The 26,669-nt window shown below is 42.5% G+C and overlaps 1 protein-coding gene across 2 annotated transcripts in view; it reads right to left on the bottom strand.

The window, feature by feature from the left end:
• Nucleotides 1–5,367: 5,367 nt before the first annotated feature.
• Nucleotides 5,368–26,669, bottom strand: part of Fmn1 (formin 1) — a 295,331-nt gene continuing 274,029 nt past the window's right edge. For both annotated transcript variants that reach the window (XM_051144337.1, XM_051144336.1), the window contains 3 exons: nt 22,615–22,764; nt 6,959–7,043; nt 5,368–5,442 (listed from right to left, as the gene is read on the bottom strand). In XM_051144337.1, the coding sequence (XP_051000294.1) occupies nt 5,398–5,442; nt 6,959–7,043; nt 22,615–22,764 (280 nt within the window). In that variant the 3' untranslated portion in view covers nt 5,368–5,397. The remainder of the gene's footprint in view (nt 5,443–6,958; nt 7,044–22,614; nt 22,765–26,669) is intronic.

Genomic DNA, 26,669 nt, shown 5'->3' with positions numbered 1-26,669 from the left:
TTCCCCTGAAAGCACATACCCCTCAAAGACTACACACCCAGCGGTCAGTAGGACAGTAGGAGTAGGCATTTGTATCTTAGGAAGCTTTATAGTAGAATTACAAAACTATTGATTTTGGAAGATACCCATGCCTTTGGTAGACCCCACAAATCCTACTTGAATCACTGCAGACAGAATCACTTTCAAGTCTTTCTTCTTATGGGGTTTGTTTCCAAGAGTAACGCATGCCTTCCAAGATCTATGAGAACCACTAGAGAGACTGACGGCCAGGCTTGAAAACCAAGGTTCTATCTGGAGATAGATGATAGGAAAAGGAGGCTGGACACATGGGTCAGTGGCTAGCAGTCCTTGCTGCTCTTACAGAGGATCCGGGTTCAGTTCCTAGTACCCACATGGTGGCACACAACTGTTGATGACTCCTCCAGTTCCAGGGCATCTAACAGCCTCCTTCTGGCTTCTGCCAGCACCAGGGATACAGGTGGTGCACATACATGCATGGAAGAAAACAGTCATCCACATAAAATAAAAATGAGTTTATCTTTCTTAAAAAGAGGGGAAAAAGTTATTTGTAGTTCTCTAAATACTTCTGGGCCCTTCAACAGAAGAGCAGTGTAATCTGTGCATACTGAGTGGTCCTATTCATACCCCCGATAGATGAATCCCCAGAATTGCTCATTTCTTATATTTTTGGTTGTGAGGCTAGCCTTTGACTGCTGAGCCATCTCTCCAGCCCAGAGTGGCTCATCTGATCATTTACCAGCAATGCTATGGGGAAACAGAGTAACCTCCCTGGGTTCTCAGTAGTCTACAGGGTTGGCCTCTGTTTGAGAAATATGGACTGGAAACTCCCACTATTTATTGGATGGCTCTTCTAAGACATGTTTACAGCCTCAGAGGTGGAGGGCACAAGATATTCTTAAGGTGACATTCAGCCCAGGTGACATTCCTAATGTGCTAGCGCCTGTTCATTCCCTGTCAAATCCTTGGGGTGTTCCTTTCTGCTTGAGCACACTGACTCATTTGTGTATTGGCTGCCCAGGGCTACCGTGTTTCACACGAACCATGAGAAATAGCATGGAACTATGGAAGCAGCTGGATCAGTGTCCGGGGGTTCCTTGTCATACTTAAGACAAAAAAAATTATACAATTATCTGAGGGCACATGACGTTTGTAGCACAAAGTATGCAGAGTATGGGGTATGTTGGCTTGGTCTGTTACTTAAAAACAAACAAACAAACAAATTAACTGAGGTTAGGTGAATCTCCTCAAGACCAACTATTTGACAGCAAAACTATGGAATAAAATGCGGGGTTCATGTGAGTTACATACTGAAGGAAAGAGAAAAGCAGAGAAATAAAAGGGCCTTGTGGCACTGGTCATCCATTGGGTGTTTGGAGACGAGCTGCGATGGGTGGGGAACGGAGGCCAGCATGTGGCTTCCTTTGCTTTTTTTTTTTAAAAATTAATTTATTCTTGTTACATCTCAATGGTTATCCCATCCCTTGTATCCTCCCATTCTTCCCTCCCTCCCATTTTCTCCTTATTCCCCTCCCCTATGACTGTTCCTGAGAGGGACTTCCTCCCCCTTTATATGCTCATAGGGTATCAAAGTCTCTTCTTGGTAACCTGCTATCCTTCCTCTGAGTGCCACCAGGTCTCCCCCTCCAGGGGACAAGGTCAAATATAAGGCACCAGAGTACATCCTATTGGGATTCCTTTGCTTTTTGAGTCATTCTTTTGGTAGAAACCTCATGCCCGCTGAGGAGACCCAGTCAGCGAGCTACTGCTTCAATGTCTCCATGTTTCCGGGTAAAAGCTGTCAAGCATTAAAACTCCCAAAATGTGATATAAGACAGTGTTTGGGAGCAAATAAGGCTACTGAACTGGCTTCATGTGAAACGTGCTGAAACTCTTTCAAATTCACCACTTCCTGGCAGAGCATCATCTTGAGGGAGCTTGGTAGATCGCCCATCCTTGTGGAGCGAAGTGAGGAGTGCAGAAACTAAGAAGGGCGCCTAGCAAGGTCAGCAGCTGACAGGGAAGCAGGAATGACACAAAGCCTGCCTCTTGGTCCTATACAGTTGTGTAACTGGGCCTGGTTGTGCCTGGATCCAGTTGTCACCGGCATTGAGAACACCTGCAGGACTCTATGGGAGGAAGAGCTTTGCAAGTTGAGTTTTGGGAGGTGCGTTAAGTCAATTCTGTATGGGACATGGCTTCTAAGCACTTGGATTTTCTTTTCTATACCTGGAAGACGAAAACATATCTGACATTGCCTGCCTTTCATGGGAGCTAAAAAACAACAACAACAACAACAACAACAAACCAATCTGTTCTTTTGCAACACTACCAGTTTCTGAACAGACTTGTCTCAGCTGCACTGCATGTTCCCTTGTGCAGATGAGGCAGCTGACATGGTGAAAGCTCATTGCTTTATCCAGTCTACCCTACTTAGCTGTAGGATCCCTCAAGGCAGAATAGGCCTTGGATGCTCTATTTATTTATAAGCTCCACTTCTGGGAGTTCTTAGGAAGAACACAGACACATCCAACTCTAGGACGCCGCGTCTGTCTCTAAGTTGCTTTTCCTAAACTACGTTTCCTAAGACAATCCTAGACTCTTTCCAAATCCATAGAAAAATTGCCCTGGCCTAAGCTGCGGGCTCAGGTGGGGATGGCAGGTGCTTTATTCCCGCCCACCAGCCACCACACACATTCAGTTTCATATATACTTCCTTAGGACTGCTACCACTTTGGATTTCATAGTCCCTGTTTTTGTGATTCAAAAGCTAAAGCTTACTTGTAGATTGCCAAGTCAGTGGAAACATAGGCTTTCCCATCATCTTTTGGTATTTTTTTCCTTTGATAAGTATGAGCAAAGTAAAATGAAAATGAAAATCAAAGAAAATATATACTCCTTGTTAGTGATTTTTAACACAATTTAAGCTATTTTGTAAAATGAGATATTTGGAACAAAACTATAATTTTAGTTGGGTTTTATTCCATTTATCTTGTTATATTACGTCCCCACTTTTTTTTTTACTAAGATTTATTTCTATTTTTAAATTATATGCATATGTGTATGTCTGTGTGGATACATGTGTGTGCACATGTGCATGTTAGTGCCGGTGCCCATGGAGGACAGAAGGGGATGGCAGATTCCCCAAGATGGAGTTACAGGCAATTGTGAGCCACTTGTCATGGGCACTGGAGTGCACTTGGGCCACCTACAAGAACAGTACGTGCTCTTAACTGTTGAGCCATCTCTGAAGCATCCTTATCCCAACTGGTTTTATCTTTGACTTTTTAAGGAGGTAGGGTAAGTACTACAAAATAGAATTCAGATGTTAGGAAACAAAGCCCTCCCCCTCCCCCAATGGTAAGATCTCCCTGACAGCCTGCAGAATCTGCTGTGTCTTTGAAGGACAGAGAGACAGTGATGAGCTATGAGCGTCTTAGAGACCTGAGGTAGGTAGCATTGGCCTTCTGCTCCTATCATCCCACCCACAGGATCCATTAAGACCTAGGCTTATGCAGCTCCCACAGAATGCTGAGATGATTCCAGTGGCATAAACAAAATTGCATTTCTCTTTTGCACTTCAACACTAACAAGGACACCATGGAGTATGTGTGTGGGATTTGCCTTGTTGGTTAAGACTCTTGCTCTTCCTCATAGTTACAGTGAGAATGGAGAGAAACAATAATAAAAAGCAATGGGAAAATAACAGTGACAACAAGCCATTCTAGTCATGCGAAGTTCCTAATGTGATTGTCTGCCTTGTCTCAGCCCTTCATTTTGATTAAAGTAAACTGTGTGGCCATACTCTTTCTTCTTTGCTGTTGAAAGACAGTTAGCACCTGTATGGGAAATGGCATCTGCAATGTATGAGAAGCCAGATACTCTTGCTTCCTAAGGTTTGCCCTACACCAGGCTATGGCACAGCTTTCATTAGCCTGCATCTATTATCAGAGTGTCCCTGAGCTGGGGGCTGATGACTGGCAAACAGAGCCTGGGAAGACACTTAAGGTATCTGGCAAGTTCAAAGGTTCTAGAAAGTTGCTGAGGCAAGAGGCAGGCCCTACTCGGCAGCCAGAAGTAACCAGATTAGCAAAAAAAAAAAAAATTCAAGATTCTGAGTAACTCTGATTGTCTCCACCAACATGAAAAGAAAGCACAGTCTTTCATTGCATCAGGGGTTAAAACCCACAGTCGTCAATACAATCCTCAGTTCATTCCCAGGGCCCTGTTTTATTCTCTCCAATAGTAGTGGCTTAGGGGGGAATGTAGAAAAAAAAGGCCTAAGGTGGCTTTTCTCTGTGATTTCAGGGCCGGAGTTAGAAAATGCAAGGTGTCCCCAACAGTCCTCAGAGGTTATATCAACATATCACCCTGTTGTCACTTTATTGTACAGAACTTTTTTCTGCTCCTAGGTTTTTGAACAGCAAATGGCCCCTGGCTACCCTCTTCACATGCTTGTGAGCCAAGGTCACGATAAAGGGTAGAGAGAAGCATTTGCTGTCCTGTGTGGAAATCGCTGGGGGTGGTGGAGGAGACTGGGGTACAAGTGGTAGAATATGATGCAGACTTCATCTGCATGTCAGCCCAGCATCTGTTCGCTGTCCAAGATGGATTTGAAACCAGCTGGTTCCTCACCCAAGGGGGTACTCTTGATCCAAGACTGTCCCACCCTGTTTCTATTAGAACTTGGTAAAGACTCCCCACTGGCCAGGAAGGCAGGTTAACTGGGTGGGTCTGTCTCGTGGCTGGGGTCCACACCCAGCGTCCTAATGCCTTCTCCAGAATAAGGTTCACAGTTACTGCTCTCTCTCCACCCATGTGAAATTTCAGTCCTTTCCTTTTCATCATATCCTCCTCCTCCTCCTCTTCCTCTTCAAAAATCATTTTCCTAGTCTGGGAGATATACAGCATTAAATCTCTTCAAAAGCAGGTCAACATTTTTTTTTTTTTGTGAAAATGCCATAGGATCTTGGTAGAACAGGATCAAAATTAAGATCAGTACAAAAATCACTATAGTGAGGAACAAGGCTTGAGTTCTCTTACCATAAAAGACATATCTCTTTTTATATGGCAAGATTATACATTAGAAAGCTTAGAATGTCAGCTTTAAATAAAATGTGGAGGGGAAAAAAAGGCTTATATTCTGATCTTATTATAGGGTGGACTTTGGACCTCTATAAGAATTATTAAATATTTCTGTAATAGCCCCATACATAGCTTTGCATTGTTCCCGTGGACAAGGGACTTCTCAAAGAAGGCACAGGGCAGGAGACCTAAAGCAAATGTTCTGAGTGACAGATCTGTCAGAGGTTCCCCTTGGCACTCGTGTCTGCAGGAGCACTGAGGCGCCTCCGCTCACGCTGCCCTTCTGTTTTCCTCTTAGTTGGTGGCCACGCTGGCTTCCTTCTGACGCAGTCTTTCTTTCTGTTGTTTAAGGGGAAAAGCAGAACCACTGTCATTTCTCCTTTTTGCCCTCAAAGTTTTGATATCTTTCTTAAATTCTGGTCTGAAATGCAGAGTATAATTGTACTAAGTACCATTCCCAGTTGCCTGATTATAGCAGCCTGCCGCACAATGTGGAGGAAGACATTCCCACCGTCTCATTCCCTCTGTTCCTCACCAAACTGTCCAAACCTGCTGGAATTCATTCATGGAAGCAAGAGCAGTAGCTGACCCTTACTGAACCTCTATTATGTAACTGGCACTCTCCCTGCCTTTCCCCAGTTTCCTCAAAATAAACCTAAATTAAAGGTGGTATCATCACTGCCTTCTTCTCCTTGAAGAGAATGAAGCAAAGTCACTTTGCTAAGGTCTTAGGGCAATGCTGAGATTTAAGCCTAGGCTGTCTCCTTCTCAATAATCCTGGGTTCCTAATCATGTGTCAATTGTAACTAATATCTGTGTGATGGATAATGTTCATTTTCGATCTGACGAGATCTGGAATCACATGAGAGACAGGCCTATGGTGGTTCCGTGAGGGGCTACTTAACCTCTGGACACACCTATGACAGATTATCTTGATTAGGATAACTGAGGTAGGAAGGCCTGCCCACCATGGGTGGTACCATAACCTGGGCTGGGCTTCTGGACTATATAAAAAGGAGACAGTGAGCTAAGCTCTGGGTTCACTGCTTTCTACTTCTTGACTAGATGCCCCAGGCTCCTGCTTCTGTGACTTCACCACCGCTATAGACTGTGCCTTCAAATTGTGAGCTAAAATAAACCTTCTTTTCCTTTAAGTTGCTTTTGCTGGGGTATTTTATTACAGTGTTTGGGAAAACACAGGACAAGTCTGAGACACACAGCTGGAGAATCATTGTGCCCTCTGCTTAACACTACACTCTAGAGGATAACTTTCTCAAGCTTAAGAAAGAATGAGGAGACTGGCTGGTTTCCAGTGCAAGGAAGAAAGGTGAGGAGATCCCCACTCCCATCTGGTCAGGGTTTTTGTCATCTTTTTGCCAAGTGACATTAGGCAGACTGTCCATTTTGCACCTCAACTCTTAACAACTCCTAGGGGACACCCTGCCTCCTTTTTTAATGGGATGAACAATGGCAAATACTCAGGAACCTTTCAGGAGGAAGGCACCTGGAGATAAGAGGAAAAGAGAGGCTGTGGATATGAAATCCAAGTGACACAATTTGCTTTTTCGCAGGTGACCTCTGTAGGGTTGCAGTAGAAACATACGAAACCATGCTTTTTGTCCGTTCACGCCTAGTTTTTTTTTTTTTTTTTTTTTTTTTTTTTTTTTTTTTTTTTTTTTTTTTGGAACCACATGGTATTAGGATGTGAAGAAGGCTACCAATATCCCATTTCTTCCCTGAATTTTGTCCTTTGAATTCAGACTCTTAGGAGTGTACTCCACCTATAATGAAAAAAATCTAGAGTGTACAGTAAAAAAAAAAAAAAAAAAAAAAAAAAAAAAAAAATGTGGCTTACCAGACTAGCGGTGGGGTTGATTTTCTTTGTCTCCACTTTCTTCTCTGACGTCAGTTTGCTGACAGATGCCTGAGCCATTTTCAATCTGAAACAGAAACGGGATGGGAGGGATGAAAAGGAAGGAAGAGGAGAAAAAGAAGAAGAGGGAAGGGGTTGAGTTAAACAGAAATCCTCATACTTTTGAATGTAAATCTCAGTGTGCAGTATTCTGAAGATCCATTAAATGTCACCTGACTATGAGGATACATTCTGAGAAATGCCGTTTGAAATTTTTTTTTTTCACAGAGACAGCCAGTGAATAGTCATAAAGCCCACTGGGAAAGCCCATAACAGCACCTACAGCATAACCCCATAGGTATGTTACCACATTGAATCCTGCAGGCATCTGTGACACACTGTTAAGCTCTTGCATATTTAAACATACCAAAACAAAGGTACATTGGAAATATCAGACACAGCATTTTCCCCTCCATCATACTTTTCCTGGTACTGTTGTTCGTGTGGTCTGCTGTTGGCCAGAGTGACATTATGTGACGTGCAACTACAGCCGGATGAGTTTCTGAGTTTTCTGCTGTTACGTTCAAATTCCTGTTATTCTGCTTCCCTGCTCAACTGCATCTCAGGTTTCACTGGAGAGCCCGCTGAGATGACTGGGGGAGGCTGCGCATTGGTGAGCTACACAGCAGTTAGCGATGAAGAGAGTTCTGTGTGCATGGGCCTCCTCCGCTCAGTGTGCTCCGGCCTATCATCGGCACAGGAGATGATGCTGAGGCAGTTTTGGGAAATTAAAACTTTGAGAAAACACATGAACACTCTAAGTATCAAATTTATAAATTCCCTGCAATAAAGTGAAAAAAGCTACCTAAAAAATGGAAAGAAAAACTGCAGACCATATATCTGATGTGGGTTTTTTGTCCAGAAATATATGTGTATATGTATATGTATATATGAATATATAAATACTTATAACGCAGACAAAAAGATGAATTACTGTGCCCACTACAGTTAATAAATATGTTAATGTATTTAATTTAACATAAATAAATATATTTACAAAACAATCGATACTTAAAGTTCAGGGAACATCAGGGAAAAGGGGGCAGAAAGCTTTTAAGAGCCAGAGGGCTAGGACATCTGCTGACAAGGCATTTCTTCTAAAAACAAACAAACAAACAAACAAACAAACAAACAAACAAACATGAGGACACAGGGATAGGTGGTAGGTGAAAAAGATCAAGATATTTTGTTCTAAATTTTCCAAGAATTAATAAAGATGTTATTTTTAAAGATAAATTATTCTCTCCATACAACAGGCAGGTATTCAAACAAACATTTCTTCAAAAATGGCATATAAATTGTCAATAGGCACATGAAAATAATTATAATGTCATCAATAGAGTCAACACACATAACAGTATCCAAAAGAGGCTGGAAAGATACTAAATTATTGAGAGGTGATTGGTATAAAAACAGGGGACAGAATGGGACTAAGAAGAACTAAGTAGAATTCTGTCTTGAATGCACAGCACTAATAGTACTTATATTTTACAGCTTTTAGAAAATATGTAATTCTAGGTCAGTGGTTTTCAACCTTCCTAATGCTCTGACCCTTTAATATAGGGGTAATGACCCCTAAAGACAAAAATTATTTTTGTTGCTACTTCATAACTGTCATTTTGGTACTGTTATGTATGAATTGTAATGGAAACATCTGTGTTTTCTGATGGTCTTAGGCGAACACCGCCCTGTTGAAAGGGGTCAAAAGCCACAGGTTGAGAACTGCTGGTCTAGGAGATGAAAGCATGCACTTTTACTTTTAAATTGTTCTCAAAACCTCTACTTTACAAACTACTTAAAGACTGACTGATTCACAGACATTTAAAATTTAGCATTTGTTTCTTCAAGGGTTCCAAAAAACCCCAACAAACAAACAAACAAACAAAATCCGTTTCACTTCATCTTAACTGTGTACTTGTTGTCATCTACAAATGGCTGAGTGGTTTGATTCTTAGAGGACTTCACACAACTGTTTGGAACATATATGCAACCAATCCAGTCTTCCTGCCCACATGCAGAATGCAGTTCCAATGAGGCCAAGGTGCTAACTGGTACGTCAGAAAGTTAACAAAAATGAAAATGAAACAAGGAGGAGCAATATGTTCTAGAACCCAAGAAGAAATACTTTTGCAAAGCTGCCCACAGAACACTGTGACAGGTCTGAGTGTATACTCCGTACTGCCCACTAAAACCTCCCACTTGAGGAGACAACTGTGACTGATATATACATCCAAGAACAGAATGCATCAAATAGACCAAATCCAGGCCAGACTGCACTGGGAAATGACCATTAGGAGAGGTTTCCCAGGTTAGATGATAAAGACGCAGATGAGCCCTCAGCTTGTGTTCTTTCTGAGTTCTTCCAGCTAGGATTCTGTTCAAAGAGCAATTATCATCTACCTTAGGGTCCCTAACTTGAAGGGACACTCTTGGCTTGGTTTTTTTCTTTAATAATTCCTTCCTACTGGTCAATTATGGCCCCTGCTTTTGCAGTTGAGTTGGCTTTTTACCTGGCTTCTTCTACCAATATACTCCTACCTCAGTGTCTTGGGTGCCCTGTGACCTCACTCTTTGGGTCTTCTGGATATCAGGGAATTGGAATTTTGGAAATTGTTGTGTACGTTAAAAAAATCACCAGGGACTGGGAACTAATTTGCAACCCTGTGCCCACTGCAACACTCTACTGGGAGCCAGTTACATAAAGGAACATTTATTTGGGTAGAGTGGATTCTGTCTGCTCCTCTGGCACCAGCTTTCAAGGGTCGTATATCTTACTGTGCTGCTATCACTTTTAACTACCTCCCCACCATACCAGATTGGAACTTCCCAAAGTGGGAGATAATAATTTCATTGTCTCTATCTTCGGCATCTTGCATGGTACCTGACATATAGTAAGTGACTAATAGATGATAAATGATTGCAATTAGTCTTTAAGTTACAACAATTCAGGTATCAAGAATGGTGATGAAGGACTTCTGAGAGGGCACAAATGATAGGGTGACTATAGGTATGGCTACCTATATGCCAGTAGTGGTGGCACGTGCCTAAAACTATAGTGCTGGGGTTGTCAATAGAGACAGGAAGATCTCTGGACCTCAGTGGCTATCCAGCATAGCCAACTGGCGAGTGAAAGAAGACCTTGTCTTGACAACTAAGCCAGAGAGTGAATGATTGAGAAAATAAACTTGGTGCAGACCCGTGGCCTCCACGTTCACATGAACACACACTCAGCCATGCATGTATATGCATGCTCTCATAAAGTGCACATGCAAACTGAAAGTAAATGACAAAAGAGAGAAAAAATGATGGGGGTATTATGCAAGAGCTCCTTACCTCGCAGCGTTCAAGATGGATCCTGTACAAAGCAAACTGGAAAATTCTTACTAGAGTCTCTGTATATCCTCAACAGTGGAGTCCACAGTCTTTGAAAGGGCCAGCACTACACAGTGAACATCAGGTACAGTGGGACCAAATGAGACTGTGGCACTTCCTACCACTCCCACCACAGACTCAGCTGGAGGCCAAGTACTGACCAGCGCTCTCTGCTAACTTCCTTGCACTGTTTGGCTTCCTAGCACTTAGCACATTTCACCCACATTTGCTACCAGCCTGGCCTCTGAAATTCTTGAAGTTTGGGCAAGGAGACTTGGGGAAAGGCTATGGTGGAAGACCAGATGAGAAAGGATGAGAGCCCAGACAATGGAAGCAGTGTTACAATAACCTAGCTCCTTTCAAGCCATCCTACAGCTTAAGATGGCCCCCGTTAATAATGTCTGATGCACACCTCTGAGAACATGCTTCTCCAGCACTTTCCAATGATGCCCACCTAGCTAGAGCAACATTCTCCATGAAGGGCAAGAGAGGAACTACTTCAGGCTGTGGGGCTGGATGTTATGCTGCAGATTATTAGTACCGTTATTGTAGACTGATGATGACACACGCTGGGGAGAGGGGTCAGGCAATGCTAGGGTTTAATAATACTCTTTATTCACAAGCACTGGGAGTAAATCAGACTTGGCTCATAGGCTACAACTTACCAATCTTTGAACTCTAGAATATGATTCAAAGTCTTTAGCTCAGCAGTCAAAACACCTCTGTCTGTCATAAATTTCATTTGCAGTTTAGTTACTTTTTAGATTCAGACCTGTTTTCATGTGAACAATATGCCAGTTCAATTTAGGTCAATGTTCTTGGATAAGTCACTTAACCCCCCTGGCCTCAGTTTTCCCATCTGTTAAAAGTGGGTATGATAGTACAACTAAACAATACTCTTTGATGTGAAAACTAAAGAAAGTTTTGCACATGGCTACCTCCATCAGTTGGCTCTACATGCCAGCCACATCAGGCACCATTCTTGCTTGCTCATTCCCATGCGTTCAAATGCCTTCTCTTCTCAATGGAAAAGGTACTTTGTGCCTTTCTTAATGTAATTAAGGCTCTTCGTCTGAGAGCTAGGTGTCTTATTTCTATTCACCCCCCCCAGAACTGCAGGAGGAAATCAACAAACCTTCTGTATGCCCAGGCCCCTCTCTATTTCAGTATCTAGCCGGTGTCTGCACAATCAGCTCTTAGCACACAGCTGAAGGACAAACGTCTTCCACTTTAATCAGTTTAAAAGTTTAGTGAAGACTTACTAGGAGACTTATTTCATGCATCAACTTTTGGGGAAAGCATATGCACATTTAGGAGTCCAGTTTTAGCTACTGGTTAACCCAACGAGTCCTAAATATGTAAGAGAAAGGGTCTTCAGGGCACCTAACATGTGCTAAATACTTATACATTGCCGACTTACGTATACTTATAAGCATCCCTAAAGGTATACATCGTAGTTTACCCACAGGGGGGCTGATATTAGAGGAGTCATTTCACTGTCCCAGCTCAGGTGTTTCCTACCTTACCCAGGACGTAAGACATTCTTTTCTTTTTGCATTTAACCAGGAGAATAGGCTGTCTAGACAATGTCTAGCTGTACAAATGTTCAACCTCCTCCTTGAATCAATTACTTAGGGAGCTGTCTTTATTCTTGGCTGAGATGTGGGTTCTATTTTTGTTTCTGGCCTAAACATTTACTTTAGGATATCACTCATAGTTGCTCGTGATTGCTGGTAGTTAAAAGCACCTAGATTTCACTTCCCTGGTTATATGCTGAGCTCTCCAAATGTAAATTTAAACACTGGGGAAAACATTCCACCACGAATACCCTAGAGAAAGAAAAAGCTGCAATTTCTGTACATAAATGCTTTAGAAAAACTTCTGGAAATCCTACTATCTTTTCTTGTTTTTCACTGTGATACATATAGCCCCTCAGGAGCTACTGCAGGCTCTAGCCAACTGACATGGCTGCCAGTGTGTGCTGAGAGAAAACACATGCGCAAGAAAGGCATTTGTGTCTGATGCTCATGCCTGCGGAAGTGCACACAACCTTGGTGTCACACTAGAGCCACCTGGGTGGAGTTTGGATATAGGCACTGGATGTGAATGATGCAATGGCGCCTTAGAGAAGACCAGTAATGGCATTTTGATAGTACCTTCCATAGGATTCCATGAAGCAGAAATGGAATTATCATTATGGAGGCTGTTTCAGTGGGCTTTGAGGACGTTATAGATGTCTCTTTTGGCCTTGCATCTATCTTCCACAGGCTAGGTATTAGACAGCTCTGCTGGCTTGGCCTTGTGGAACTGGTTCAGGTCTTAGGACAACCCTCAAGAATCCATCCACAAAGTACTGTCTCCAGGGTGCTGAATGAAGTTGGCTCTTCATGGTTTGGGGAAACTGAGCTAGTGTCCAGGCATGATTCTAAATAAGTGACCTTCCACTACTCCCCGAGACCAACGGGGGCTGTGGGAAACATTATCACTTTATCGGTCTTGACTGAATTCTCTCCCTAGGCATTTCTGGATGCTTAATGGTAGAACCATACACAGCATGTGATTAATAGTGATGAAAGTCAAGGAAATAACTAAGGTCACTCTTCACAGTCAGTAAAAAAGAAAACACACACACACACACACACACACACACACACACACACACACACACAACCAAACAACAAAAAAAGACCCAATCCATTAACACTGCTGCAGAAAAGGAAACTTCTTCGCTGCAGCAGTGGGTAAGGACATCTCAGACTAGTTTCTGGGTTATTTACAAAGGGAAAAAAGGTAAAATATGGAGGAAAAAGCCATGGAGAAGAATATGAAATGAGTGACTCCAACCCATTTATCACAGGTGGGCCAATGGGGGCCGCTCCACTCTCTCCTTGGAGTCTGACCCATGCCCCTCACCGCAGCCCTCCTCCCTTTCTTCCCATGGGCCGGAGGTTCACCCCACTAGACAGCAGGAAGCAGCAGGAAGGCAGCACAGATCCTAGGATTAGAAGACTTAACTAACACCTTAGGGTTTCTCCCTTAAAAGTTATACTGTGATGAATTAGCTTATGATTTCTACTTCCTGAAATGTGACATTTCCCCTACTCTGTGCCTAAGAAAGATATCTACTTACAACTATGGGTGTCCTCACATGTCCTGGATTTCAACAGCTATACAAATCAGCCACTTCGTAGCTCTCAAGGGTTATAGCTGATAGTACCTAAACACACTCTGACTTGGGGTGATTAATTGCAGAACACAGGCTGCTTCAGTTGGCAGAGCTTCTTGCTCAGGCCACAGGGGAGTGGAAGCGGCGTGAGGCTAGACCCGCCCTGGAATGCATCATCAGTTAAAGCCAATCACTCTGCACTTGGCAGACATAGCACCCCAGCCGACCCAGAGATGTAGGTGCAGAGTGAAGGGCACCAGCGGGCCGCATTTGCTCTCTTGGGAGGCGGCTTGGAAGTGAAGGACGCTGTGTCATCAGTTTACAGATCACACTGAAAGGGAACAGGCAGCCTCTGGAAGACAATCCCGATTCTGATACCGAAGACAGGCATGTGCTTGCAGATACTGACTCCCCGCCTTCCAGTTTTGAAACCCCTACCGCCTACCGAGTCTCACCAAAGACTAGAATGGACACAGACTGTGCAGTGGCTGAAACAATTAAAAAAAGAAAAGGTGATGAGATTGTCTAGAGCAGAGAGCCATCCCGGAGCCCCTCAAATCATACTTTCTCGGTAGCCCTCTGTTGTATACCAGCCCTTGGTGGGAGCTGTCAGGAATCCCACACCTAAGTGCGTTAGAAACATTCTGGCTGAATGAAGACTTACTTTGGGTTTCCATCAGTCCCTGCCAAGGTAGAAAAACAGAGTGTGGACAGACATTCACTATGGTCCTGCTTTGAGCGCCAAAGGAGTTTGAGGATTGGAACAGCAATGGATCCCAAGGATTTTCATTTCCTTCTTTTATTTTTGTTTTTTATTAAAAAAAAAAAAAACAAACAAATTGAAAGCACTGCAGTCAAGAACAGAGTTGGGGATTATTTCACCCCAACAGTTGGTCTTTCTTGTTCTGGTCATGTCTGTTCTTCATGGCGTATTTATTAACGTTGTATATCATTGTGCAGAAACAATCTGAATGGGACTTGAGGTATTCTACCACCAAAAGCAATGTAACTAAGATGCCTCACTTATCAGCCACAGACATAAATCTCATAATCACTTTGAAATGAACCTGTTGTATAGAAGGAAATAGGAGGTGCTACAGAGAAAATGAAAATCATGTAGACTTTGCACTTGAGTTCTTGGGCATACAACTAATTTAAGAAATATACTGCTTAGTTCCTTCAAGAATTGGCAAAATAGCCACCGGGGAGGTGTTCCCAAATGTTTATGTCTCATATTAAAGGTAGTCAGAGTAAAGGCATTTATCAAGTTCTAGTCACGCACAGAAGATACTCTGGAGGCTGTTCATAAGACCACAGGCTCCATGCACCGATCCCATTGGATCCAGACTCAGTCAAGGGGCTCATAGTTCCACAATACTCTTTGGTGATTCCAAGGGTCTTCTCCTAATTAGAGACCCCCTTACTAGCTTCTGTTTCTCCTTCAAGTCGGCTGAAGGTGTTCTTTTTGATAGACTAATGATTGCTCCTAAAACCCTCTGTATTTCCATATTTTCCTGAGGTCCTCTTCTTCTCCATAAGCACAAGAAATCTTCACTGGCTACTTAATAACATCTGACTATACTATGAGGCCCTTTCCATGCAGATAAATATATATTGGGCTTTGTGAGAGGAAATTTGCCACCAAAAGCACAATAGAAAACAGGATTATGGTTTGGAGGCTGGGGCTGATATAGGCTGCTAAAGTACTAAGGTAATATGGATAAAATGCTAAAGCAATGTGTGATGGCTACTCTTGGTTGTCACCCTGAGCTGCTGAGTACACCTGTGAGGGATTTTTGATAGAGTCATCTGAGGTGGGAAGATCCACCCTAAATCTAGGTCTTTTGAGGTAGGAAGATGTACCTCAGAGCTGAACCATACTTTCTGGTGCCAGCCTATATTGAAGAAGGAAGCTCTTGTTCTTTGCCTGCTTGCCCTCATTCTCCAGCAAGTTCACTCCTTCCCTGGCATTAGAGCCTATTTCTTCAAGAGTGCAGCATATATTAAAGTAACCAGTCTCACGGGCTAAATAACTACTTGATATTTGGACTTGACATCAGGAGCAGGGCTATAACCTGTAAGTTACTCTAATAAATCTAATACATATGTATATATAGACATGTGTGTGTGTGTGTGTGTGTGTGTGTGTGTGTGTGTACTCTATCAGTTCCATTTCTCTAAAGAGCCCTGACAAATGCAGATGCTAAAAAAAATGCAGTTACAGACCAGAGGGAAAAAGCAATTCTACTTAACTAAGGAAATTATAGTAGCATTCTAGAAGAGCTAGTTTTGAAGGATGACTATGTTTTGGTCAGTAGGAAATAGCTGAGAGCAGTGCATAGCAACAAGGCGAGAAAGTAAAAGTGTGAGATACTAGGGCTCACTACAGTAGGTGCAAAGTGGGGAGGCTATGGAGAAAGGGGCTGTAAAGTGAGGACAGAGCAGGTTATAAGTGTTTATTCCTCATTCTGTTGGTTCCTAGAGGAACTATGATGTTGGCAATTCATTTACTCCCCTGTGTTTATTTTAAAATAGGAACAAACCTTCCTTTGCAGGATTTCAAGGACCCACAAAATTAATAGGCCAACCATGGCTGGGTTTCTCTCCTGTTATTTCATCAGCGTCGGGAACAGAATATGTTAAAAGTTAACTGGCTGGAGTGTTAAGCTGTGTCAAGGAGACAAGAGCAACCCTGCGGCAGGGGAAGAAGTGGGATGGTGAGTTGCTGATGTGAGCCAGCCTTCTGTGGACATGAGGTGAAGACCAGAAACCACACAGAAGACAAAATTGGAAAGGACTGGAACTGGGAGCAGAGTAGGAATGGGGCTATGACCAAGATGTAAAGTAAATAAAACAAAACAAAACAAGTTTCCTGACATACTTTTAACAAAACTCACGGGGCTTAACTGGACACAAGGCTTCCAGCTGAGCCTGCATTTCTTGGTCTCTCTTGTATTTGTCCATGTGACTCAGTTCAACCCAATGGGCTAGGAATGAAACAGATATATGCACCTTCCATCTCATGCTACTAAAAAGACCAGGCACACCGTCTCCGACCTGCTGGCAGAAATTTGGTAGCAGTGAAGGCAGACACAGCATGAGCCATCTTCAATTTTGTGAATAAGGACCACTTTTAAGGATGACAGCTACAAAAGGAAGGAAATCAGGTCCTCAGCAGCGAAACTTTTACACTGAGGTTGCTTAGCCAGTGGAAAATTAGTTTTTTCTTTAAGTAACAGTTATTTGGTTTTTGTTATAGGAGGGATAACTTCATTCTTACTAAGAATGTAAAAAGTAATGTTGGTAAAGAAACAAATAATAAACCCTCAAGTTGGAAAAGAAAAGAAATTGATCGACAGTGTCCAGGTGAAAGAAGACTGGAAGACGCTCTTTAAAAAAAATCAGTGAGAGGAGCTGGGGAGATGGCTCAGCAGTTAAGAGCATTTGTGGCTCTTCCAGAGCATGAGATGTTCATAATACCCCATATCTCCAGCTCCAGGGGTTCCAATGCTCTCTTCTGGCTCCATGGTCACTGTGCTGCACTCATGCATGTATGTGTGTGCGCATGTGCACATGCACACACATGCGCACATACACACACACACACACATTTTTAAATATAGTCTTACAACTCTCATCAATATTTTAGTCTATTCTTTATTCACGGCAAACCTGACCTTTCAGATGAGTCTTAGCCTTTAACGGCTGCGCCATCTTTCTAACCTGGGTGCCACGTTTTTAACTTTGTGGAAGTAGGCTTAAATTTATTGTAGATGACATAAGGTTTTCTTTCCTGTGTATGATGATCCTGTGTTTAAGTTAGGTCCACGAGGGTGCTCATTGTCCATGTACTTACCTAGGACTGTTTTGAACCATGACAAGGAAATTCAAAGCTTTGCCAAATAACTACCATTTGCATATTTGTATTTTAAGGGATTCCTTCAATGCTGAAGCATTTTAGTGGCCAGGTGTATACAACCCTACACAATAAAAACTTAGGGAATAGGAAGTTGACTTCTTACAAGTAACTGGAATGATTGTGTACATACATATGTCAGTAAAAAAAAGTAAAATTAAGTAAATAACAATTTTGCTTAACTGAGCGTTTTCCAGGGAAAGCTTTGCCATGTAAAAATACGGATTCTTGCATCACTGTACTACAGTCAATGGATCGTAAGTGGGTGGAGGGGTAAGCTTGTTAAGTCCTTTGACCTACAGCAACATGACCAATAGGGACCTCTGGGAACATCCTTTGGGATTACCTAACCCAGCCAGGATCTGTTGTCAAGGCTGTGGTAGTTACATAACTAACCATAATAGCTTCAAGGGATAGACTCAAAGAAAACCCTGTTGGTTTTCAGCCGGAACTAAGAAAAAAGAGTAACTCTCCATTCTCCCATGGTGTAAACTATAGCTATGCATATAATGGCATTTCTTATTTGCACTGCCCATACAACTTACAAAACTTCTTGCTCACTCCTCACTGGCCCGTTATGGATTTTTAAATGGTACTTTTTAACGTTTGCCTTGGCTCAGGGTGAAGTATTTACATGGACTTTTTATTCCTGGAGTCCTGGCTCCCATGGGAATTCAGAGCTCACTGTGTGGTTTGTGTGCATGTGTGGGCATATGTGGAGGAAGTCTGAAGATATCCTAACTGGTAAAATGTTTCAGAAGCAAGGATCCATGGAACAGACAATTAAACAATAAAAAAAATGCAGAAAATGAGTGTAGAGCAGGTTATAGAGGCAGCAGGAAATGTTTCAGGCTGCCTTCTTGCAGTTGTTGTGCATGAGATTGGATACTATTCAGGCTTAATGCGAGGAAAAGGGTACGCGCCAAAAACCCACGAAGCATTTCAACGTTCAGAGTTTCAGATGCAAATGTATATGAAAAGGCAAAACCAATGCAAAGTTGCCACTGAGTGTGACCTATGGTCTTGATGAACTATAACCTTCCACCAAACATTATGCTGCAGAGACAGGAGCACAGAAAACGTTTGCATGTGCGTTCTTGATTTTTAAAAAATGAGACCTGCAAGGTGAACATTAGAATTTTGTAAACAACAACAAAACTAGGAAAGTGATGTTGTAGCCATTTGTCAAATCTAGAGGACAATGACAACTCCTTGCACCCCAAATCTTGTTCCAATCACATGTCAGATGCTGTTTTGAAACAATTTCCAATACCATCCTTAGTAGCCTCCAGCAAAAGTGATGACTGCCATCTCAAAATTGCACCTGCCTTAGACTATCAGAAAAGCTCTTTCCAGAGTTATAATGTTCCCAAGCTAGAAGATATCAGTGTTAGCCCTCAGTTCCTGCCTTATCCCAATACACAGATTTTATTGGTTCCTTATACAGTCAACATCTGGCCTGATGTTGCACAGGAAATTAATGGCACAGTGGAGGGAAGAGATTTTGAGATCTGACCTCTGTCTGGAGGTCCCTTTCACACCACTGAGCACTGTCTGTACTCTGAGAGGATAGGAAAAGGAAGGAGTAGGCTTCACTGAGAGAATGAATGTCACTGCTGGGTATCACATAATGACAGAGAAGGAACCTTCAGGATTTGTGTGTAGAAATGGAAACATGTTCTTTTGCCTAATACTGGCTTAAATGTCAAAGAAAATTTAAAGCCATTAATGTACTACCATGTAGTAAGTTGTTTTTCTAATGACACAGATAATACAAGAATAAACCATGCCTCCAGGAAATCCTCTCTCACTACTCTTAATGACAGCATCTTAATACAACATTTAGAGAGAGCTCTAGGCTTAGGAGCGGGAGCTGCTAGCATGCTATGGAGACACATGGGCCTCAATGGTATAATAGCCTAGTGCATGTTCATGAAAACCTCACTAAGCAAAAGAATAAGTAAATATTCTGTTACCTAAAATTAACCTCAAGTGGCATAAAGTAGTTCAATACTTTTATTTCATTTGGAAGCAGTGTTTAAACAAACAGCATTTACCGTTGGGTCTTTTTTGTTGTGAATACTATTATTGATTACTCTTTTCCAGTAACTTCTTGAATTTCAGTTGGCCTTCAGACACATTTAAAAATCAAGTGATCTCAATTTTTTGTGATGAGATCCCACAGCACAATCCCCCCCTGCCCCTCACCCCCTGCCAAATAGTTACATGATATCAAGCATTCATTAGACTATGGCTTTTGTTTTTTGGAATGCCTTTGAAGAATTATTGTGAATGATGTTATATTGCCTCGTGGCATTTAGTGTTACAGAGATTTAATGCGTTTCTGGGAAAACTGTAATCGAAAATGTAGTATCAAGTATCATTAAGTGTCAAAACAAAGCAATCGTATTATTTCTAATTTCATTATAACAAGTCAGCTTAAGTAAATTTGCTTATATTACACTAATGAATACACTATTTAGAAGCTTAAAAGCTAAACTCCTTATCATAAAGAAGAAAACTTAAAAAAAACCTGCATAAGGAGATCCTGGACAATCAATTTAAGTGGTTGAATGGACATGCTAAAATGTCTTTAATGGTAGAGTTTTCTAAGCATGTTGCTTCCCAGAATCTTTCCCGAATCATTCTTAAAGTTCAGAGATATTTTAGACTGACATCTTCCTGGTGATCCATCTTTTCAGGGCATGGCTACAATGAAGAGACCCCAGAAACTACTAAATGATCAGTGAAGGCTCTTGGGAAGTCATGACCCTGGGAGGTGCTGGTTTACAGAGTGTGAAGCAAGCAATTCCCCAGCTGTACCCAGGAAGCAATGCTGTGAATGCTCATGCTGGGAATCAGAGAAAAGGTCACTCTGAAAGACCACTGGACACCTCGGGGAGACCCATAGATAGTTTGACCTAACTTCTGTGAGTGTGGGGGCAGGGTGTGCCTTAGTTCAGAATACAGTTCAAGATTTCTATAGATTTGTTAAGACAAAAGGCAATTAATTATCCTCTCTGTTTTTGTTTGTTGGTTTGGGACCATTTTTAGGGTTTCAGAGACAAATTCATTAAGAACTACCCTCAAAATCCAAGTAGAACATTCCCAAGCAAAGGCTGTATGTTCAGAACTCCTGAAAGCAGCCTAGTGAGGGGGAGGGGACAGGAAGGAGTGGCAGTGGACCAGAAGTCACCACTAGACCAAAACGAGGAACCCCACTCATCGTGTCTCAGACAGACTTTATTCTATGGGAGTTAATTTAAGTTCCATTACCCAGGGTGAGAGTGCTGATTTGGGTACACTTTACAGGATTTTATTTTATTTTATTTTATTGGGATATGATCAACAAACTACTTCCTCAACAATGTCTCCTAATCTTTAAGTTCTTAACACTTCACTGTTCAAATCTGTTGGAAGGCTCTTTGCTTACTCTGTATACAAGGTGTCCAGTTCCAGGGCAACACTTCAAATGATTGTGTTGTAACCATCCGAGTCCTCTCTACTCAGCAAAGATGGTAACCACAGTTACCTGGCTGTTCTGTAGATCTGTTTCTGCTTCACTTTCTCTGCACCACCAGGGCTGAGCTTATAAACATTTAGAATTATGTGCTTTCCTTTTCAGGTGGACTCTCAATACAAACCCATGCTGCCCTCAAAATTTACAGTCCTCTTAGCTTGGCCTCCTGTGGGCTGTGGTTACAAGCACCATGGACCTATATACCTTGCTTAAACACACTCAGTTTTAATTCTCTTGTTCCTAAAGAGGTAATGCTGGGAAAATGTACAGATAAAATATCCTGCTTGTTTTTGTTTGTTTGGGTTTTACGAGACGGGTTTCTCTGTGTAGCCTTGGCTGTCCTGGACTCGCTTTGTCTTTCTTGTTTTTTTTTTTTAAAGGCAGGTCTCATGTCTCATGTTTGCCTAGAGCTCATTTTGCATCCAAGACTATCCATTTCCTTCTCTTGACTTCCATGTGCTGAAACTATAGGTGTGGTCATTTGCACCTGGCACCAGATAAAAAAAGAAAATTTTACTTCCTTTAGAAAAAATAATATAGGTGGAAATTCTTTTTTTTTAAAAATCCTTGAGAAAATAAAGATTTAGTGATTTTTCATCTTAAAAAGAGCAATGTAAAGCAAAACATATGTTAGTGTACACTGTCTTTATATATGAATACTCTTGAATGTACAGTTTTTGCAAATTAGAGAACAAATATACTAACTGTGGAGTTTCTTGTCTTAATGTTTACTGCAGTAGAGATGCTGTAACTGAACAATCTCTCTCACTTTGACTTTGCAGATCCTTCTGTTTCTTTCTCTATCACCTTGAACGACAACAGTCTCACATATTTGTTATTCAGAAGTTAGGATAAGACTTGTTTGAGGTTTCAGTCTTTGATGCCCTTTATGGAACCATGGCAGCCTCGATGCCACAGTCAAGCAGAAACACTTTCTTTCTGATAAACTGATAAATGGGGCAAAAGTTTCAGTCTCTCTCTCTCTCTTTCTCTCTCTCTCTCTCACTCACTCACACACACACACACACACACACACACACACACACACACACACAGTGCCTATGTTCTGACTTTTTTTTTTTAACCCCCAACTAATAAAATCAAGAGGCTGCAGGGCGGCTGAGCGGCACAGTTTGATGTCCTCAGCAGGATACAGGGAGTCAGAAGTGATGCTGTAAATCCAGCGTGGGGCTTCAACACTGTGTGAAGTGTGGCCTGAGCTGGGGAGATTTCCCTTTGATGCAAATGCAGTATATTAATGGGGAAAGCATTCACTTTTATTTGTCTGTACTGTCTGCCACAGCAAGGCTGCCTCATTTAGCCTGGGCCAATGTGAAAATACACAGAGAAGCAATCTGTTGCAAATTAGCACAACTTGCCTTTCATTTACTAGCTAGTAATTGGAAGGGGTTAAGAGAATGGAGCTTATCAGATCATGTGAGTGTATCTTGCCCACGGGGGCAGCAAGTTTTCCCCTGAATTTCTGTGGGAACTCTGAGGCAAGAATACGCCTTAGCTGTTGACTTGATGCAAAAGGAGACACTGACACATGTGAAACAGGCATACTTTGTAGGGCTTGCAGAGACGGACTGCGCAAGAGGCACTCTTGCCTCAGCCGACCTTACCTTTCTTTAGATATGTTCTTACTCTCCCGTTTCCAAATGGTCTTGAAGTCACTGCAGAACTCAAACCACACCATAAACACATAGCTGGGGGTGATCTCCTTCTCTCCAGTCTTTGGCTTCATTCCAAAATATCCCACTGTTGTTTCAAAACTGCAGAAGGTGGCGGGGGGGTGGGTAGGGGGAGACATGAGGGTGATAAGTAACTGTCAGCACCAAAAGCCATTAGGGTGACTAGAAGGGACACTGGGCATGTCTATTCCCGAACACAGGTCAGGGCTCCCAGCTACTGGAGAGTACCTCAAACCTCGGAAAGACCTCACAGATCTGCCAATGAACTCATCACGATTGGGAAAGCTACTGGGTCCATCTTATCTGTGTGAATTGAAGAACAGAACAGTTCTAGGAGTTCTGTATCATAAGCTTAGCAGTAGTCAGTTAGATGGACAATTGGATACATGGAGAACAGAGATGCTTCCACCCTCTCTGTACTCTAGCATGCTCTGGTTCTTGGCTCCATCACTTGGCATCTCGCTCTCATTGCCTCAAGGGTAAAATAAGAAATTTACACTGTGAAGCCTTTAAAAGGGCTACATTTTAAAACCTGACCATGAGGCAAGAATATAAACCACCAATATGAAAAAAAAAGAAAAAGAAAAAAAAGGGGGGGGGGACATCATTTTGAGCCTAGCAAGGGTTGGATGAAAATCCATCTAGAAAGGAGCTCAGGTTTTTTTCTAAGGTAGATTGTTAGATAATGCTGTGACCTGCCCCATGAAGGCTAACTGCTCATGAGTCTGCCTGGGCCTCCCAGGCAGCCCTTCATGGAGGCACTAGCTTGGCAGCGATTTATAGCTCTGAACTCGGTCCTTCCCCCCCTCCCCCTCACCCACTCCAAGCTTCACAGGCTCATTTGCCAAAAGCAAGAACTCTTAAACAGCCCCCTTTCAAGGGTGTTGGAAACTAATCAAAGCAGGAATGGCCAGCCAGGTTTATTACTCGGTGCTCTATCATCTGCTCAAGCACGGTGTTTTTGTGGCCATCCTGAATACTGAGTTTCTAATGGGACTCTATTCAGCGGCGACTGTAAAACCCCGAAGCCCTGTGACTATTACGGAGCATACTTTCATCTCCTTCTCAGTTATTGGGCAATATGTATCTCATAAGATTTTATCACATTTCACAGATGAACTGTTAATTGATTCCATGGCTACGATTAGGTGAGATCCAAGCTGGAGCTGCTGCTCCCAAGTCTCATAAATTCTGTGTGCTTCTGTAAATAACAAATCTGTTTTTAATGCAAATTAAAACTACTGGCCAGGGAGCTTGGCCCCTAGTTATTAAAAGACTAGAAGTGTGTAAGTGGAGAAAGGCAGTGAGGGCAGTAGTCACTGAAGGACTTGCTGATAACTCCACATGCACACATTTGGAAGCCAAACCAGTAATCAAGGAAAGTAGCACAGTCCACCCTCTCACCGCAGACATAACACCTACATCTGCAGCTGTCAAAATACCGATACAATCAAATGAGTGTTCTACACCATATACCCTTTCTTCCCTCAACATGGAATTTACGTTGAGTGTAATACGAGGGCATGCGGATAATTATATAACCAATAGAGGCAGACTATGGATTTCTCACTGAGTTACTGGATTTGGAACTAGAGAGGCCAAGCAGGTTAACATTGCCAATATTCTCATTCTGTAGATGAGACAGTAGAGGCCGGGGAAGACTGAATGACCTCATCTGTCATCACATCTGGGTCTCCGCTCAGGTTCCCCGCTCCTGTGAGAGGAGTGTCCTGTTCTCTCCTGCGGTTGCTCATGGGTACTGACACACGCAACTACCAAACAGAACAGTCATCTCCTCCCATTTCTTCTTCAGACTCATGTGCTGCACATGAGGGCACCCCATCACTTTCCCTATTCTTTCCTGATGTTCACTTTCTATACAGACACAGATTTGTATGTCCACTGACACAGGAGAGAAAATATTCCACTTTGCATTCAGAGGACTCATTATCTTCTGATTTCGTAGCATGATGTAGCCATGGGCACACATGACAAACTCCCATGATTCCTCCATCAGCTCAACACCTCTGCATTATCTGGCATCCACATTTGGACATACCAGAAGTGACGGTGCTGCTGATGTGTATCACAAATATTTCCGTGGCCTGGGGGTTTCTCTTTCCCAAACTCTGTCCTCATAGCCTCTTTCTCTGCTGTGTGCGTCCGTGTGTGTGTGTGTGTGTGTGTGTGTGTGTGTGTGTGTGTGTGTGTGTGCTGGGAGGCACTGCTTACCTCTGTCAGAGGGGTTGAAAATGAAAAGAAAGCTAGATTTCAGCATGTTTTCCCTAAGTGTTTTGGGAACCCAGGCAGCAAGTGACTCTGTTCAGAAGAAACAAGTAGAGTCCAGACTACGCTTTGATGATGCTGACAGACACGCCACTCTGGGAAGGCACCTCCTTTGACCCCAGGGCTTCCCTTGTATTTAAGGAAAAGCTCAGTGCTATACTATGAACCCACTACTGTCTGATGATGTCCAGATTACTGCCCTCCACAGCCCAAATGTTCATCACAAAAATTCAGTTTTGGTTCACAGAACACTCACCCAAAACTTGAAATTTGGACAAGAAAATCACTGATATTTAATTGCAGGAGGAATTTTCCCCAACAGAGAGCAGGCAAAGGATGCCGTGCTTTTTGAAATGTCCAGTTCTCAGCACACAACTCCCAAATAGCATTCAACTTTAAATACCAGATTAATTTCTAATCGTATGTTTTGTCTTATACCAACTTATTTCATCTTACTTTAAACCAGTCCCCGGCTAGTCCATTACATTTCCTCATCTGTTCCACATCATTTTAATTTGGACAAACATTTTTTTTTAAGGACAAATGATGAGGCTATTCTATCGAATGGCCCGGAGGTAAGCCAACTGCTCTACGCTTAGTGTGGAGATGCCAGAGCGGAAGAAACATCCCCTCACTGGGTTTTCATGCGTGCCCTCAGAAACTGCTTAGGAAAAGCAAATATCCCTTAGCCTCAGAGTAAACTGTTTCTCTTGAGAATAAAGCATAAGAACTTACTAAGTCTCACACGAATATTGCAACACTGACCACAACCTCCTTAAAGAGTGCAAGCAAACAACCGTGGTTTCTACATTAAAGATGGGATCTAACATATTTCAAGTATGACATGAAAGCTAGACTACCTTCGCCACAAAGCCACGGAAAATGCTGACAACCAAAAGTTATGACTCCCTTAGCATGCCTAATGCACAGCAGTGCCCTAGGCCTCGCTAACGCGGGCCCCTTGCCCTTCAGAAGAAGGCTTGGAAAGGGATCAGAGACTTGACGTGCACCTCGGAAGCTGAGCTGCCGCTTGGCCTAATACCAGCCTGCCCTTGTTGATAGTCTCTGCTCTGAGAGCCGAATGTCTCTGACACTAATTTCACACACCAAGGAAAGAGAGAGAGAGTAATGTAGGGATAAGTCCAATAGAGAGGAGCCAGAATCTAAAAGCACAACCGTGTAATTGTCTTAGTTTTCAACAATTATCATGATAGGACGGTGCTATGATTCAAGAACATGTCTACACTTAGGGAACGACAAGACTGGCCTTCATCTTGCTTTCATCAGCATCTTAATTTTGTTGGCAGATTACGGCAGGAAGCGGGACTAAATGTTGGCACCTGTCTCCGGGTTTTTAGACCTCTTCAGAGTTGTGGCTAGAGCTAAGGAGACTGGGCTCATTCCTAGTTCATGTGTTCTTACTTGCATTCGTAACTGTGAAATTCTTTTCATCTATTTTGTAAATCTTATTATTTCCCCTTAGATGCTATTGGCTACCCATATGCCTTCATTTAATTACTGAAACTTTTAGAATATTTAACTATCAAATCTATCTCAGGCTTGTCTCCTGAATGAGAATGCCTCAATATACTCCCTTCTAGAAGGGAGGTACAACCAAGAGATCAGCGAGGTGAATTAACCAAGAGATTCCTTCCCGCAGGGATTGGAACAGACAGATTCTGGGTTCTGTCAGGTGAGGT

Source organism: Acomys russatus, chromosome 4 (assembly GCF_903995435.1).
Source record: "Acomys russatus chromosome 4, mAcoRus1.1, whole genome shotgun sequence".
Taxonomy (NCBI): domain Eukaryota; kingdom Metazoa; phylum Chordata; class Mammalia; order Rodentia; family Muridae; genus Acomys; species Acomys russatus.
The sequence above is the reverse complement of the archived record's forward strand: the minus strand, read 5'-3'. Positions and strand labels throughout refer to the sequence as shown.